This window comes from Hyperolius riggenbachi, chromosome 6 (assembly GCF_040937935.1).
Source record: "Hyperolius riggenbachi isolate aHypRig1 chromosome 6, aHypRig1.pri, whole genome shotgun sequence".
NCBI classification, from domain to species: Eukaryota; Metazoa; Chordata; class Amphibia; order Anura; family Hyperoliidae; genus Hyperolius; species Hyperolius riggenbachi.
The window spans coordinates 53,569,821-53,587,431 of NC_090651.1; the positions used below are offsets into that span (position 1 = coordinate 53,569,821).

Here is a 17,611-nt window from a genome sequence, read left to right on the forward strand (position 1 = left end):
GAAGGTTTTTGTTCTGCTTTACAAAATGTGTTTTTCACCTTTCCTCATTTCTCAGGATTATTATTTACATATCATTATGCATTTATATGTCTTATATTATACAAGCTAAAAAAATGACGAAGAAGTAGTTGCACTTACCAGACAGCAGGAGGCAGCACAGCTTGGAGTTTTGTTACTCCTCCATCTATAGGTATAATGAACTGGACGTTGTTCAGGGCTACAGGCGTGGTCATGGCCTCGGGGTTGTACTTGTAATCTATTCGGAGGTCCGTGCTGGTGGGGTCGCACCGCCAGTTCACAGCGAGGTTCAGAGGGGTAGACTGAAGACCCTGGGAGGATACCTGCAGAGGCACAAGAAGCAGACACATTCCTAACTAAATCTGTCCCCAATGCTGTGCTGTGGCCCACAGCGGTGCCTCAGCAGGTGTAGCTGCAATTACCTGATATTTCAGCATGTCTACATTGTAATAGGTCGCTTGCGGCTTCTGCTCGGATACCTTTTTCAGATGGGTCATCAGGTTTGGCATGTTAACCCAGAATTCCTTAGCATTTGGGGTTGACTGCGTGTTGTCACTGTGTGTTTGAATACAAAAATGATCAGTAGAGACAGTCTCTTATTTTGGTTCCACGTAACCCCCTCACCCTACATAAGACAGTACAGAGAACTGCTAGTGTACCCTTTATTACATGCCTAACACTTCTGTTGTCTGAAATAATTGTTCATGATAGCTTTAGGGGACTATCCAGTGTGTGCACAGGAGTCCACCACCATCCACTGATGAGCGGACATGCCGAGAAGCCATGCATGACCAGTGACCACTAATGTTTAAAGGACAACAGAAGTGAGAGGGAAAGTTCAATGCAAATTGGAGGAGTTGGGGGAATCAAACTGAGGAGTGGGATGATTTGTGTACTGACTCCACAGCTCTGCTTCCAACACTACGTATGTCCACCCCTCACATCACTTGATCACTCACTCCAGAGTGCCTACTATATGAAATTCCCTCCCTCCCCCCATCAGGCTTGCTCCCACCTTCAACTCATTCAAGCAGGCCTTAAAGTGTACTTGAGGGGAAATAAAGTTTTATACATACCTGGGGCTTTCTCCAGGTCCCTCCGCGGAGATAGCTCCCTCACCACCGTCCAAAGCCTCCTAGAGCCTCCGTTAGCAGCCCCATTCTCCGTGGCCAGTCGGCACAGTGTGGCCAAGCGGGCTCCCCCATCTCGCTCCCACGTCTGGGAGCATTCAGCGTCTGCGCAGTGGTACTGTGCAGGACGCTCCCATTGATGGGAGCGCGGCAGGGCAGGCACGCACGTCTCGGCCGCGCATGCGCAGTACGCCTGACTGGCTGTGGAGAACAAGGCTGCTAACAGAGGATCAAGGAGGCTTTGGACAGCGGTGAGGGAGTGATCTGCGCAGAAGGGGCTGGAGGAAGTATAAAACTTATTTTTCCTCGTCTTTACTTTAAAGATCTTTCTGTTCACCATTGCTTACGCCCTTCCCCATCTTCATAGCTCCAATCCCCTACCTTGTATACACACCCCTCATGTGCTCCTCTCCCCCACCCCTTAGATTATAACCCTTTTTGGAAGGAGCCTCCTCCCCATGTGCTCTTCTGGACTCATACGACTGCTTATTGTTACATCACTATTTATAAATATTGTTTAATAATAATAATAATAATACAGCTTGGATTTGTGCAAAGCCAAATCTGCAGAAAGTGTATTTGATTGGCCCAATTCCGAGCAGCATACAAGTAAAATTTGCATCCAAGCTGGAATGATTAGACACTCGGAGACCATATCTGGTGGCCAGTGGCAGTGGTCAGGCTCCATAGAACAGGTGTGGTCACTTACCAACACAGCAACTGTGGGTTTGGCAGGACGTGCTCCAGCCGGCTATAATTGGTGATGCGGAATGTCAGGGCCGCTGGTGATGGATTGTTAGAGAAATGTCGGGTGATGCCAGCTGGGAATGACAAGACCATCTCACCGGTGATCTTCACTATACATCTGGAATAGAAGAACATGGAACAGTTGTATTTATGTAATGCAATACAATGCAATGAAGTTTCTTGAGGAGAAATCATAGGGAAGCGTGTGAATAATTTGTAGGTCGGATTTGTTGGTTGTGGTCACATGATCACCTGTTTCTTCTGCTTCTTGTGTAAAAGTGAACCTAAGGTGAGGGCGATATGGAGGCTGCCACATTTATTTCCTTTTAAACAATACCAGTTACCTGGCTGTATTATAGTGTGAAAAGAGCCTTATTGTCCAGGTAACAGAAACAACATCTAGCCACATGATCCTGACCAACCAATTAAAAACATACAAACTGACCATGGCTCTCCATAAATTTCTCCTCCTCCAGTTGAATTTAAGTAAACGATTTAATGCTGCACCACCTAAATGGCAAGATCCTCCCATGGGGGATTTGGTTCAACAATACTCTCCCTTCATTTGGGAGAAAGTGGAGCACCGATGATGTCACTTTCCGAATAACAATAAGGTGTTGTCAAGAGAGAGTCATGAACCGCTGCCTCCACCGATGATTAATTTAGGGTGTTTTTGCCCAGGAGTATGGAAACATCAGGATACGGCCAGTGATAAACACTGCGCTATCATCTTCCACATCTTTTCTGCTCTGACAGCGATACCACTCTATTGTCCTTTTGACCGTGGTGACCCCAAAGGAAAGGAGAAAATGGCCCAGGTTTTGTTACAGTTTTGGCAGCTGCACTGGTCATCCAATCTGGCCTGGCAGGGGTGCAGGACGGGAGTAAAGTTACAGGAAACTCACTTGTTAGTATCGGCTCCTTTGAAGTACGCGTTGACGGTCTCGGTGAAGGCCGCAGCCACAGGTAGAGTGTCCTGGGCCCCCATCGTCAGCGGACTGGGCCCTCGGGAGGATCCTGAAAGACAAGGAGTAGCTGCTATATTTTGTTATGGATGAAGGATTCTTCAATGGCAAACAAGACAGAAAAAGCACTAACCAACACCTAGCACACACCTACACTTACAACACATGACCAACAAAACCTAGCAAGCCTGAAGTGAGAATAAACGGATGCAATAAAGAACTGCATCTACAGCCTTAATCTGAAATAGGACTTTCCTGGAATCCCACAGTCTTATCTTCTATTTAAAGGGAACTTTGCTCTTATTTTTTTTTTGTTTTCAAACATTTCAAACAAGCCTACTTCTAAGGGAGGTTCATAAACCTTCCTTCCTTATCTAATAAGGGGGGGGGCACACACTGGTCCATAGTCCCTGTCTATACGGGAGCCTCCCTGTGCTTCCCAGGCTGCCACAATGCATGCCGGGAGATGTAGTCCACTGTTGTGATTGTATCCCTTGGCCAGATGTAACCACATTAATGAAATACACTTCCCGATATGCACTGTGGTGGCCAGAGATGCAGGGCATCACCATGGGCACTTAAACCTGTGGTTCTACGGCACAGGGACAGAGAAGGAGACTTCCATATAGACAGCGGGCTACAGAGCAGCCCCCCATAGGTTAGTGAATGCATGCAGTCAACCCCCCAAATCTCACATTTGTGCTTGAGAACTTTGCCGCACATGGGAGCACGCAGTATCCTTTAAAAGGAATGTCTGAGCTAGATTAATTTAAAAAAAAAAATCTACTTATCGGGTGCTTCCTCCAGTTCCTTGCAGCCATCCTGTGTCCTTGCCGCAGCTCCGCATCCAGACCTCGGCAGGTTGGCATCTACAGTACACTTCAAATGAGTGTACTGCGAGACCGCAAACGGCTCTCACACAGGTGCAGACCTGACGAGGTCAGCATCTGCACCAGAGTGGACCCCATGGGCTACCAGTTGGATGCGGAGCTGTAGCAAGGGCACAGGACATCTGCAAGGGGCTGGAGGAAGCCCGGGTAAGTGGATTTTTTTTTCTTTAACTAGTTCAGACATTCCCTTTAAAACCTACATTTTAAAGGGAACCTGAAGAGAGAGGTACATGGAGGCTGCCATATTGGTTTCCTTTTAAACAATTCCAGTTGCCTAGCATCCTGTTGATCATTCTGACATCAGTATTGTCTGAATCACATACCTGAAACAAGCATGTAGCTAATCTTTTCAGATATTTGTCAGAAATATCTGTGCTGCATGCTTTTAGGTGCAGATACCCTTTAAGGAGGAGCATCGCTTAAAGTGGTAATGTGGCATAAGAGGGTCCTAAATGTCAACTTCAGGCACATATGTTTGCTTAGTGCTGTACAGGCATTCACTGGCAGAGCTCCCTTCTACTTGTATAGACCACTTTTAAATTTGATAAAAAGTAGCTGGCACTACAGTGTCTACTATGCAGGGTAGTGTGCTGAAGGGTAGTGTGGCTCCAGTTCAGTTCAATCATGCAGGATTAAGAGAGAGGTGGACAGCTGGCGCTGGTAGCAAAACTTTTATTCCGTGCACAACAGGTCTGTGCAGCAATTATGCATTGGTATAATGAGTAAAAAGTGTGCACATACCACAGTAGGTAAACTGTGGGTAGGTGCCTAGGGACAGGAAAACAGAGCACAGAGCTGGGCACTTCTTCGGAGGCTTAAGCTTCTGAAGAAGCATTCAGTGTGAAATCAGGCTTCCTGTCCCTAGGCACCTACCCACCGTTTACCTGCTCTGGTATGTGCACACTTTTTATTCATTATACCAATGGCATCATTGCTGCACAGACCTGTTGTGCACGGAATAAAAGTTTTGCTACCAGTGCTGGCTGTCCACCTCTCGCCTCATCCACTTTTAAATTACCTGGCTACATACTGTCATCTTCTCAGACAACACAGTCTGTGCCCCACCCACTTGCAGTAGAATTACGAGGAGACAGGCAGACACCCCGCAACTAAGTTGAGAGCAAAGTTTAAAATAAGATTTGTGCTGCAAGGCCTCACTGCACACTCAGGCTATTCATACAAAGATGTTTGGTAGTAAGATATGGGTAAAAGGAAAACTGTATTTAAAATATGAAAATATGGAGATGGACTTTCCCCTCAAAAAAAGATAACCCAAGTGGGTGGGGGTAGCGTTATATAAGCTCTAACACTGAGTACTGCGCAGAACAAGGAAAACACATGCCTGAAACAGGTTTCAATGATTAAATGGCTAACTTTAGATACTAATGTCGCTCTTTATTGGGAAACGTATCTGGATACTGCAAAAAGGGCTTGTAATCCACACCAACCAATCAGATTCCTTATAATTTGGTCGCTGAACTTTGTAACTTTATTGCAATGAACAATGATAACAGTCCTTTTAGTTGGCAGGGATGGCTTGCATTGAATTTAGCATTTTGTTATTAGGGATGATTAGGAGAAATCACGGGGAAGCATGTGATCAGTTTGATCAGCTGATAGATTTGTAAGGTCCTGATTTGCTGTGATGACTTCCTGGTTGAACACATGATCAGGACCAGCAAATCAGAACCTTACAAATCTATCAGCTGATCATACTGCATACTACATCACATGCTTCTCCATGAGTTCTCCTAAGCAGGGCCATGCATATTTTAAAGCAGCCAATCAGGCTTTAGCATTTGACTGAAACAAAGATTCTGACTGGCTGCTGTGAGAAACTGCTTCATTGTTGCCTCATTTGATCTTGCACCTACCTTCAAAAAAAATCAGTCTCCTTTAAAAACTGAAACCTGATTGGTTGCTCTGGGTACCTGCTACACTTTTCTTCGAACCTGTGTTTGCAAATTAGGTAAATATTGCCCTTGTGGCCAACAGCATACTTAATTGGGCAGTAAATTCTTGTTGATGGCAAGAGTGCACAATAACCTATAGCAGTCTAACCTCACTGTACTGCAGTCAGTCTAGTGGTGAATGAAGTCTAGTTGGCTGCTATAGGTTAGTGCTAGGGATGGTCAATGAGATGCAGATAATTCTGAGTTGATGCAAATTGTATGCAGCTTGCTGTCAAAATCTATTTTTTAACTGCTGCTAAAAGAGAATCTGAGGGTATTTTTCTTTTTTTTTTTTTTGGGGGGGGGGGGGGGGGTCTACATGGGACAGAGGCATGTTCCCTGCCCTCCCCTATATAGCCCCCCCCCCCCCCCCGCGATTAGCAACAATATTTGTCACTATCTCGGAGGTAAACATGTGGGAGAGGGATCTAAAACGCCCACCAGGTGCGTTCCTGCATGGTTTCTCTCTCTCCCTGGCCGCGCCCCCTGCCGCTCCCCAGCCTCCCTGCACCCTGTGAAAGAGAATGAATCTCTCATTCCAGCGTCGTGACCCAGAGGTCATGGAAGTTGTGGGCACAGGAGCGGCGGTTTTGGAGGCCACTTGATCCGCTCAGCAACGCGGATCAGGTAGCCTAGTTTTTTTTTTTAATTTCATGAGCCCACGTCGGGCTCTCTTTAAAGCAAATCTGAACTGAAGAAAAAGTTGTATACCCACCACTGTAAAGGGAAGACTCTGGATGTTTCAGAGGCTTACCCCAATCCTCATCGACCCCATTGCTGCTCACCCAGACCCTCTTCTATATAGCCGCACTACCCTATGTGCTTTGTGTACGAGCGCAACCGCACTGTGCAGGTGCCAGTAGAGTTTGCACCTGCACAGTAATATGGAGCCCCTTGTGCAAGGCGCAAAAAGGTGTGCACAAGCAGCTCATTGCTACTCCACAGACCATACGTTGCACTTGCACAGTGCAGCTGTGCTCATAAATAAGGGGGGGAATCGCAGCCACAAGCAATATTCACCATTAATATTGACTATTTTCTGAGGGTCCCAAAGCAGGATTGGAGGGGCGCAAGAAGATCAGGGAAGGCTCTGGACCATCCAAAAGCTTCCATCTATTGAGTAAGGGTTGGTTCACACAGGCAATCGCTAAATGCAAACGCATTCGCCTAGCGTTTTTGAATTTTTTTCTAGCTCTTTCGGGGTGATTTTGTGTCCAGTAAAAAAGCAATATCTGAGCGATGTCAGAGTGTAGTGATCAGCCAGTGATTGGTGGGTAGTTTTTATTTGAAAATCGCTGCACTAAAAAAATAAGCTATTTTGAAGTGATTACATACTTACAATGGAAGCGCTTCAAAAATGCTGCATGCACCGTATTTGCGATTTCTAAAATCACAAATCGCTTAAATGAGAATAGCTCCATTGAAATAAATTGCTGTAGTGCTTTTCCAGCAATTTGCCTGATCGCCAGCAATCCGAAACGCTGCCAAAATTGCTAGCAAAGCGCCCAGGGTGAACTAGCCCAACTTGTATTATTCACTTCAGGTGCACTTTCCATTTGAAGACTAGCTCAGAATTATTTGCCTCGTTAGTGCACATGGCTGTCATTGTGAAACCCAGTCTGTAGGGAACACATTAGGCAGAAATGCTAGCGTTGCGGAAAACGCATCAAAAACGCACATAATGAAAGTCAATGATGACGCAGAGGTATTGTGTTTTAGTGCATTTTTGATGATGATGTATTTCTGCTTCCTGTTGACTTTCTAGTGATTTGCATAAAAAAATGCATGCAAAACGCATATGCGATTTATATATGCAAACCGCAAACGCATTAAAACGCACGCAAAACAAATATGCGGTGAAAAACGCAAACGCACATAAAAGGCACTAAAAACTCACAAAAGCAAACAGTGTGATCTATACATGCATGATGTGAATGATTTTCTGTGAACTGTGCTGACACTATTGCATGACAGTCTGCTACGGCGCTATACAGCAGTCCTGCACAACCCGCAGGCCCTTCACACACTGTGCAACTACAACTCCCACTCCCAGCATTGCCAGGGATAGAGGCAAACATACAATTCTATCATTTATTCCATGGGTGTGACACACTAAAGCTCAACTCCTGCACAGGACAGTGCGGCAGAGATTGGCCACATCTTTTGGCTATTTATGTCCACTGGTTGGAGAGCAAGAACTTTAAAGTCAACCTGAAGTGGGTGTAAAATGTACAAAGTAAAGACCGCTCATAATAGTAATAAGGCTATACATACAGGCAGTGATAGTTTTTTTGATCCTAGTTGGTATAGTGGTATGATCTCACTTGGCTAGCGGTTACAGTGGTTTGCCCAATCAATGTGTAACAGCAGTAACTACCCCTTCTCCGCCCACACAGTGATGTAAAGCCCCTCCCACCTAACCATCACAGCCCTTGATAATAGTTTTAGGTGACATATTAGGAAAGCTTGCTGTACAGACACACGTACAGGTGCAGTAGGAGTGGGAGAAGGGGTGGTACTGCAGTTACACATTGATTGGCTGCAGGGATTTTAATAGACTAGCATCAGGTGATTTTTTTTTACGTTTATTTGATCGAATCTGCTAGAAATCAATGCCCTTGAATGCGATATCAATATTCCAATATTCATTTATAAAAATGTTTTAGTCAATGTTTGCCCATTGTAAAATCTTTCCTCTCCCTGAATTACTTTCTGATTTATCAGAGGCGACAACAACTTTAGTCCTGGCAGGAGATCTCTGTGGAATTTTCTTTTAACGAGAGTTCTAAAGCCAGTAGAAAATATGCCTGGTCTCCCAGAATGCTCTAGGGGCAAGAATTCTGCATAATAAACAGCCTAGGCTAAGCCTCAGTGGGAAGGCGGGGCTACATGCCAAGATACAGGAATATATAGATACGGGAAGTGTTTCTGTTGCTGAAACCAGGATAATTAATGTAAAAGTGGATATCCTGAATCATTTTCTGTACTGCACTATATGTAGGAATGATTCCTCTTTAAAGAGAGCCCAAGGTGGGCTCATAAAAAAAAACAACAAACAAACAAAAAAAAAACTAGGCTACCTGATCCGGGGGGCTGAGCGGTTCAGGAAGCTTCCAAAGCCGCCGCTCCTGTGGGCCGCAATGGCCCACTTTCACTTTGTGACTTCTGAGTCACGACGCTGGAGTGAGAGATTCATGCTTTAATTCACAGCATGCAGGGAGGCGGGGGAGCAGCAGGGGGCGTGGGCAGGGAGAGAGTGCTGCCCGATGACAGCTCTGGAAAGCCTGCAGGAACGCCCCTGGCGGCGATTTGAACAGGGGAATCCCTGTCCCATATGTTTACCTCTGAGATAGCGGCAAATATTCTCACAAAGCCCGGGGGGTTGTGGTCGGTGTCCAGGGGCTATAGTGTGGCAGTGGGGGGTCAAAGAGCTGCGGTGGGGGGACACAGGGGCATGTCATGTGACAGAGAACATGTCTCTGTGTCCCACCTGCCCCCCCCCCCCCAAAAAAGCCTCGGGTTCTCTTTAATACTGAACTCTGTGATGCATGGAGCCTAATATGTCTGCTATGCTGTATGGCCGGGCTAGCTGAATCATGCATAGAACTGCTGAATAACCTCAAACACTATTTACATCCTGCTTTTTATTTCTGTCTACAGTCAGCCATGTCTTTTTACAGAGGTCTAGTCATTCAGATTGCATTGCAGGGAATCCTCGCCTCTCTGCTCCTGTAAATGGCTCACTCACTTTATATTGTATGCACTTGGGAGGTGTTACTTTGTTTTCCTTAAGGTGGGATAAAACTCTGACAAAACATTCAATAAAAATGTGTTTTCCTACTTTTTTATAAACCATACTTTATCATATTTGCTTTTGTGCACAATATTGTCTGTCTAAAAATTTCCAAAGTACGGTACAGTTTATCTGCTCAAAAAGCTGCCATTGCATTTTACTGCATAACTGCTATATTTATATATTAAAATGTATCCAGTGATCACTTCTCAGCTCTCTCTAGTTCTACAATGTGTGCATGTCAGCATGCTGCTTGTTGGCTTCTGGCTGTATACTAATTTTACTTCTGGCTGTATACTAATTTTAGCACATAAAAGAATGTAAACAAAAGATATGTTATCACCTTTTCAGATGCTTCCAGAAGCTATAAGGAGCTTTCCACTGAATAACAAAGTGTTGTGTTTAACTGTTTGAATGCTGTTCTGCTACATTTTTTGTGGTAGTAGATTTTATGCTGTCAATCTTATAGAACAAATAGTAAATGCTGAGTTTCATATAATTTTAAGTCAATACTGGCCTGACCGGGCTAAAACTACGCTAGAGAGTCTTCCTCGGATAAAGTAAGTCATGCTGCCTTTAGGGCATATTTTAACCTTTCATAAGCAAGCTGGAAATGCTAATAAATGAAAAATACACAAGTAAGAACATGGACTTGTTATGTTTGCCATCAGAATGCGGCAATATATTACTAGCCAGCATTGATCAGAGTGTTCTTGAAACACGCAGGTTGAAAAATTTTTGCAAAGTATTGCTATTAACAGCCTGTGAACAATGACTTAGCGTCGTTCTGTTCTGTGTCACGTCCAATAATAATCTTGTTCACGGCATCAGGGAACATTGTGTACAGAGTCTGGCCGTCCAGCATACAATGATCTACAGCAGGGACCAATCAGGCAATAACGAGGGACTCAAGAATGTGCCTAATAAGTTAAATGCATGTCCAGACGTAATAAGTGATAATTAGGAGTTGTTAGTTCTCTGTCTGCCTTTTGATGGTATGTAGTTTTGTAATTCAGGTTTTAGATTCTGATGGGTGCAGGAAGACTGACGCCTGGCTATACTGCAAGTTCCGAGTAAAAGATCTGTCATTGTTGCAAATGTTACTTTACAGTGCTGATTAGGAAATAAACAAGGATGTGATTGGTTGCCATGAGCAATAAGCACAAACACGTTAAACATGTTAGAATCAGAGTAAAGCCTTGTACACCTGTGTGAGGACTGTCCCCCGACAGGGATCAAGACTCGATCCCTCAGGTGATAGTTTGGGTTGGATGCCTGCAGGATGGTGACGCACTATGTTGTTATGGAGGGGGGCATGGCCTATGTTGCGGTGCGTGATGAGGTAGGTAAGAGAAAAATGGTTATTCCGAGAGGCAGATCACTCGCCAAGGCACCAAGGTGGATCGGGGTCAGAGGCAGCTGTGACCGAGAACCATCTAGCTTTACAGTTTTCATCTCCCTCCCGCAACCAAAGCTATATTAGGTTACTTGAAGACCAGTATCCACCAATATCACAGGACTAAATATGGTGACATTCAGCAAATGAGAGCATCTTGGGAGGGAGGAAGGGCAGGCACAAATGATGACTCGGGGCAGGGGCGTAACTACATTGGGCCTGGCCAACCCCTAACCTCCATCACAAGGGGTGGGCTGGTCCTGTAAATAATGCAGAGCGGCAGTGTAGCACTGTACATCACCTGCTCCCGGCGGTGATATAGGACCCTTATCACTTTCTCTTCAGTTTGCAAGTGCCATACAGCCAGCCAATCACTATACGGCTTAAGTCCCATGTCCTGTGACTGGGACAGGAGCCACATGGTGATTGGCTGGCTGTAAGGCACTTGCAAACCTAATAGGAAGTGATGAAAGTCCTCCATCACTGCCAGGAGTAGGTGATGCACCATGCTCCACTGCCACTCTGCAGGACCACCACCCCCAGATCTAAGGCCCTCCTGCAATGGTGGGGGGTCGCGAGGGCTATTGTTATGCCCCTGGACTGAAGTCTATATGCAGACGGATTACTTTAGTAAATCAGGTAAATGATGGATATTAACCCGACATTGATAGTTTACTATCTTTGCCCCTCTTGATGTCAGATCAAATCCCAGCAGACACCTTACCTAATGTCGGTAGCTCACTGGAGCAATGGAGCCTTGCTTGGGTAACACTCTACCCGCTGTCCTGGCACAAAGAATGGCTTTTCCAAATCAATCTATATACAATTAAGAATGGGTAGGATTTCTTTTTCTCAAATTCAATGTTTATTAAGAGTACAGAGCATCATTTACGCAGCATTTATTGGCTAATTATAGCAGCTGCTCTATCCCATATGCACAAAAGGCTCATACACATGCTACATAAGCTGAGGTGGTCCATAACGACCACCTCTGCCAATATTCCTGCATGTGTACAGTAGCTCCCGACTGGCCATCAATCCCCTAGGCGGATCAATTCAGCAGATAACTGTGCTCGCCCCGCTCTACAAGTGATGTCACACCTGTGCTGCTCAATTGCCCCTCCGCCCCCCAAAAGCAACAGGACACTTTGCTAGCCTACATGCCAACTGCACTTCTGTACAGCCTTGGCCCAGCAATGTCGCCCAAGGGTTTCTATCAGGCATCTCCATCTAGCGTGTTTATTAATAGTGTTATTAAGTCACCCGTGTGATAAGCCTGCGGATTTGAGTCAATTTCTTGTATTAGAAACCGCACTACAATCCTGTTACAGCCATTATGAAGGGATTGTACAATCCTCTCTTAAAGTTCCTATGTTAAAAATGCACATAGTAAGATAAATGCATGCATTTCTTATCTAGTCGGTGCTCCAGGCTCACCAACATGTGACTCCCCTCTAATGTTGGCCTTCAAATTCAGGATCCTGCCCTCAGAAACTCAAATAATGCTGAACACCGCACTTTCAGCAAACAAGCTAGTGGATGGGGTCACGGGGAGGTCACTCAAGAACAGGTCACAGGATTCTAGGTTGGAAGGAGGAAGCATTGGAGTCACGTGAAGCACGGCGCGGACCACAACTCCGTCCACCAGCTTGGGTGCTGAACTGTGGTGTTCACCATTATTCAGGTCTTTGAATACAAGATCCTAAATCTGAACACCAACATGACTCCCCTCCCTTCTCCACATACACACATGCACTCTAGAGAGAAGGGAGGGCACAGAATGAGTGGGGTAGCATCAGCCAAACACTACACTGCACAGAAGGGCTGCAAGACCGGCACTGCAAAAGCAAAAATTAACTGTTCTTGACACTACCAGAAACATAATTCATTATTACAAAGGGTGCAGTATTGTACTATATACATTACAAGGTGACTCATTCGCCCGGACGGCCTGTGCCCAGAAACAGCCTTGCATGTACAGATACGATAAGACTGTATCTCTCTAAGTTTTCTTATATTAGTATGTAAGCTTTTGAATTCACAATTAAATACGGGCCTACTGAACACCACACAGATTCAGTGGCGAAAAAGGAAGACATTTTACATGCCGTACATCCCCTCTAAACACTTGCAGACAGTGGGGAAGATTCATCAAAACCTGTGTAAGGAGAAGTGGAGCAGTGGCACAGAGCAACCAATCAAAATCCTCAAATTTGGGCCTCTGCTCCATTTTTCTGCCAGTTCTGCCACAGTTTTCCTTGCACTGATTTTGCTAAATATACCTGAGGCCCAAAATAGCATGCCAATATTAAAAAAGTGGGTCCTTACCAGTATAGATCACGTAGCTATACTGGACAGCTGTGCCATCACTCGACATACCTTTCAATGAACACACAGATAGAGTCATACATATTCTGCTCGGACTACGCGATTTGATAGCTCTAGATCGCAGGTGTGGAACTCCAGCCCTCAAAGGCCATATCCATGTCAGTGTTTAGGATAGACAGAGAAATGTGTTCTACGTGGTGAACCACACCTTTCCTGATTCAGTCCCATCTATTAATTTGAGCTGTGCCAAAAATGTGCGAGGACCTCGGCCCTTGAGGACTGGAGTTGGACAGCCCAGATCTTGATTATCATGGTTACACTAACTTTTAAAGAGAATGTGGAGATTTTTTATTTTAATCAGTTTAATGCTAAAAATAGATTTAGCTTATTTTTTCAAGTAAATATTAGCAGTCACACTTGACAATGTGACAATGTTTAGAGCTTCAGCTGCTTGCTTAAAGCGGATCAGAGATGAAAAACTAACTATAACAAGTAACTTGTCTATATATCTTATCTAAAGTTTAGATTTAGAGTTTACACAGCAAATCTAGCTGCCAATAGCTTCAATAGTATATGATTATTCCTGTGATACTATGAAGACAGCCATGTTCTGTTTGTCACAGGCTGAGGGGTGGAGAGGCTATCAGCTTGCCTGTGTGTAATGTGACAAATTCAGTCCCTCTCCTCGTCCCTTCTGCCTCTGAAATCTCTGGCTAGTAACCGCCTCCTGCCCAGACTGAGCTCCCATAAGCACTTGCTACAGTGCCAAGGCACTCTGAAAAAGCTGTGGGCGAGGCTTTTTTTAGTTTATAGGGAATTAGAGTATTAAAACAAAACAAAAAAAAAGTATTTGGCTTGAGGAATTCCCTATAAACTATATGAAAGGAACACAATTATGCAAGGAGTAAAAGTTTATCTCGGATCCACTTTAACCTGCAAGTTTTGCAAACAGAAGGAAGGCCTCACAGTTCTGACTTAAATGCAGATTTTATGCAAATAGTAGTTTGGAATTGGGCCAATCAAATGCATTTCCTAACAATTTAGGAGCGAGATGGAGAAGGCTTGTACCTCAGAACAGTGCATGCTCAGTGGCCCTCAACCTAGCTGGATCGCTGACTTCACAGCGGCACAATGGAGAGAACCAGACAGACACAGAGGAGGCCGATAGACTACAGAGTGCTGGAGGAAACCGGAGGCAAGTAAAAATCCTTTCCTGCCATTCATCTCAGGTTTACTTTAAGTAAATATTTCTAACATGTGGCGGAAACGTCTTCCTTGATTTAGAGAAGTGTACCTTTTGTCACTGTAGTTTCTAACCTATGATGACATGACTGTTATGCAGCCACTCCTAGTGTGAACAGCATTCATTGAAAGAAATTACACAGAACGCTGTCCCTGTGAATTCCTATTTGCACAGAGTTTTGTGCCCAGCGGGCAGCGTGTTAATAACAGAGAACGGATGACCTCCTGGTGTTTTCTCGGCCAGTTTCCTCCAGGCAGACACGGCAATCCGCACTATAAAAGTATCCTATGCTTTGTGGAGTCATCCATCTCTTCTGAATGGGTTATTTGCTCATGGCTGGAGATCTGCTCTCACTGATACCATTATGGATAATTCAATGTTTGTGTTTTCTCAGAGCAAATGAGATTAAATAGCTGGAGTCTGCTGGATTGTAACATGAGAGTGCTGCAGTGACAAAATAATGTAACGTGAAGTACAATACAATTCATCGCATTTCTGCAGTCACTCCACGTCTCAGTATAAACAGGTAACCATGGAAATGGGGTGGTGACAGCGGAGGGGATCAGATTTAATAGGACTTTTAAATGACAAAGATTTGACATAGCACCACATGCCAGATTGGTAATTATTTTTTTTAAATGTGCAATGGTTTTGTTCTGCTGCACTTCACCAGATTTTTACATGACTGATGTTCTCCATAGATTCTACCGGATTAGATACTCCTCAGATACTACGGGATTGGATACTCTTCAGAGAGCCAACTGGATTGTATACTCTTCCGAGATCGATTTAGATTAATTTAGCTTTACGACTCTTCAAGAAAGCCAACTAGATTTGATACTCTTCAGAGAGCCAACTAGATAGGATACTCTTCAGATATTCAACTAGATTGGATATTCTTCACAAAGCCAACTAGATGTGATACTCTTCAGAGATTCATTTGGCTCTGATACTCTTCAGAGATTCAACTAGATTGGATACGCTTCAGATATTCAACTGGATTGGAAACTCTTCAGAGATTTAGCTAGATTTGATACTCTTCAGAGATTTAACTGGATTGGATACTTTTTCGAGATTCAACTGGATTGGATACTCTTCAGTGATTCAACTGGATTGGATACTCTTCAGAGATTTAACTAGATTAGAAACTCTACAGAGATTCAACTAGATTTGATACTCTTTAAAGATTCAACTGGATTTGATACTTTTCAGAGATTTAACTGGATTTGATAATTTTGAGAGATTCAACTAGGTTTGATGATCTGCAAAAATGCAATCAGATCTGACCCTCGACAGATTTACAGAGGTCTGATGTTCTGCAGAGATTCACTGAGGTCTGATACTTTGCAGAGATTCATTTAAATTTGATACTCTGCATAGATTCACTGAGATTTGATATTCAACTAAATCAAATATTAAATTGAAAAAACTGCTGACATGCAGAAGTGCAAGGCATGGACAATGATGTATGTAAATATTGTAACAAAGTGTGTGCTGCAGGAAATGGCTGATGTAGGGGCTTGAGCCAACCATGAGACATCTACACAGATAAAAGCAAACTCTACCACTAGGTGCATTCACAGGGCTAGGACATTTATGTCTGGAGATGGGCTTTAAGTCTAAACCAATACTGATAGAAATATGCATATGCCACATTCCCATTTTCAGAAATAAACATCAACACAACTGAAAAGGTGGAGATCTACTGCTCTATGCGATAAAGGGCCTTCTCATTACTTAGGTATGTATTCCGCCAGAAACTCACTTCAAGTTTGCTTTAAAGAGGAACCATAATGACATATAGAGCAATATAATAATCGGGAAAACTATTTTTACAATAATTAGACATCAGAAAGGATTCTTATTATCTACAGTTGTGCTCAAATGACATACCCTGGCAGACTTTATGATTTCGTAACCATTTTTTCATGCAATATGAATGATAAGACAAAAACTTTTCTTTCACTCATTTATTGTAAAACAACCGTGTTTACTCTTTTTAAGTCATACCCAATACACAAACTACTCAAATTACCCTGATCAAAAGTTTACATATACAAGTTCTTAATCTATCTCAAGGAGAGCTATACTGGATTAATTGAACATTTATACCAAATACCGCCACAAATATATAACTAGAGATGAGGACATTTGGCCAATGGGATTAGCTTAGTGAGAAAGAGGCGGGCACATTTAGAGACTCAGGATAAAGTACCGCTCTGTACAAATATTAAAAAAGCATTTCCAGCAAAATGAATAATGACTATGAAGACAGATCTGTAATGGCTCTTCCACACTGCATGTGCTTCTATCTTGATTTTCAAAGCGCTTGCATTTTGCAGATTGCAAGAGCACCGTGAAATAGAAATCCCCTGTACACAGAAGTGCGATCAGTTTTAGATCCAACCGCAAACGTATTGTCTGATGTATTTTCCTGCCTTTGGATTAAATGAATGGGAGCGCATGCAAACCGCATAGCAAACACGTTGCTATGTGATTTGCAATCTCATATTTAAAAAAAATCCTTCCTGCTGTTTTTTATTTCTAATCTTCTGGAATTGCGATTCTGCCCAACAATCGCACCCGTAAAGTAACAATACACGGGTCTGTATACTAGTAAGGATTGAGAGCGTATTGCACCGTGACTCGATCTTCAGAGTAGAAGGGCCCTAAAGCCCAATCTACATGATACGATTCTTTATACGATTCAATTACGATTCTATTTACGATCTGATTAAATCCGACATGTCCGATTAGGATTCAGTTCGATTCAATTCGATTTGCCATTGCAAAACAATGGCACATAGAATTTAATCAAATCGAATCCTGATCGGACATGTCGGATTTAATCGGATCGTAAATAGAATCGTAATCAAATCGTATAAAGAATCGTATTGTGTAGATTGGGCTTAACACTTAACAGCAGCTAATCCCACTGTGTACAACTTTGCACTAGTATGTGGCCAAGGCAACAGCCACTCCCATCAGTGTCCTTCATAACAGATTCTCTGCAGCTAAGTGTCTGACAAGAAAAAGGGATTTAACCACTTCAGGACTCAGCCTTTACCCCCCCCCCCCCCCTTAAGGACCAGCACTGATTTCTGAGATCTGTGCTGGGTGGGTTCTACAGCCCCCAGCACAGATCAAAT

At 43.7% G+C, this 17,611-nt stretch overlaps 1 protein-coding gene across 12 annotated transcripts in view; it reads right to left on the reverse strand.

The window, feature by feature from the left end:
- SGIP1 (SH3GL interacting endocytic adaptor 1) overlaps positions 1-17,611 on the reverse strand; it is a 206,634-nt gene that overhangs the window by 14,253 nt on the left and 174,770 nt on the right. For 7 of the 12 annotated variants that reach the window (XM_068239286.1, XM_068239287.1, XM_068239288.1 and 4 more), the window contains 4 exons: positions 2,801-2,912; positions 1,858-2,013; positions 441-573; positions 139-341 (listed from right to left, as the gene is read on the reverse strand). In XM_068239286.1, coding sequence (XP_068095387.1) covers positions 139-341; positions 441-573; positions 1,858-2,013; positions 2,801-2,912 — 604 coding nt within the window. Of the gene's footprint in view, positions 1-138; positions 342-440; positions 574-1,857; positions 2,014-2,800; positions 2,934-17,611 lie in introns of all 12 variants that reach the window. The other 5 variants (XM_068239280.1, XM_068239277.1, XM_068239278.1 and 2 more) reach the window with 2 other exon arrangements.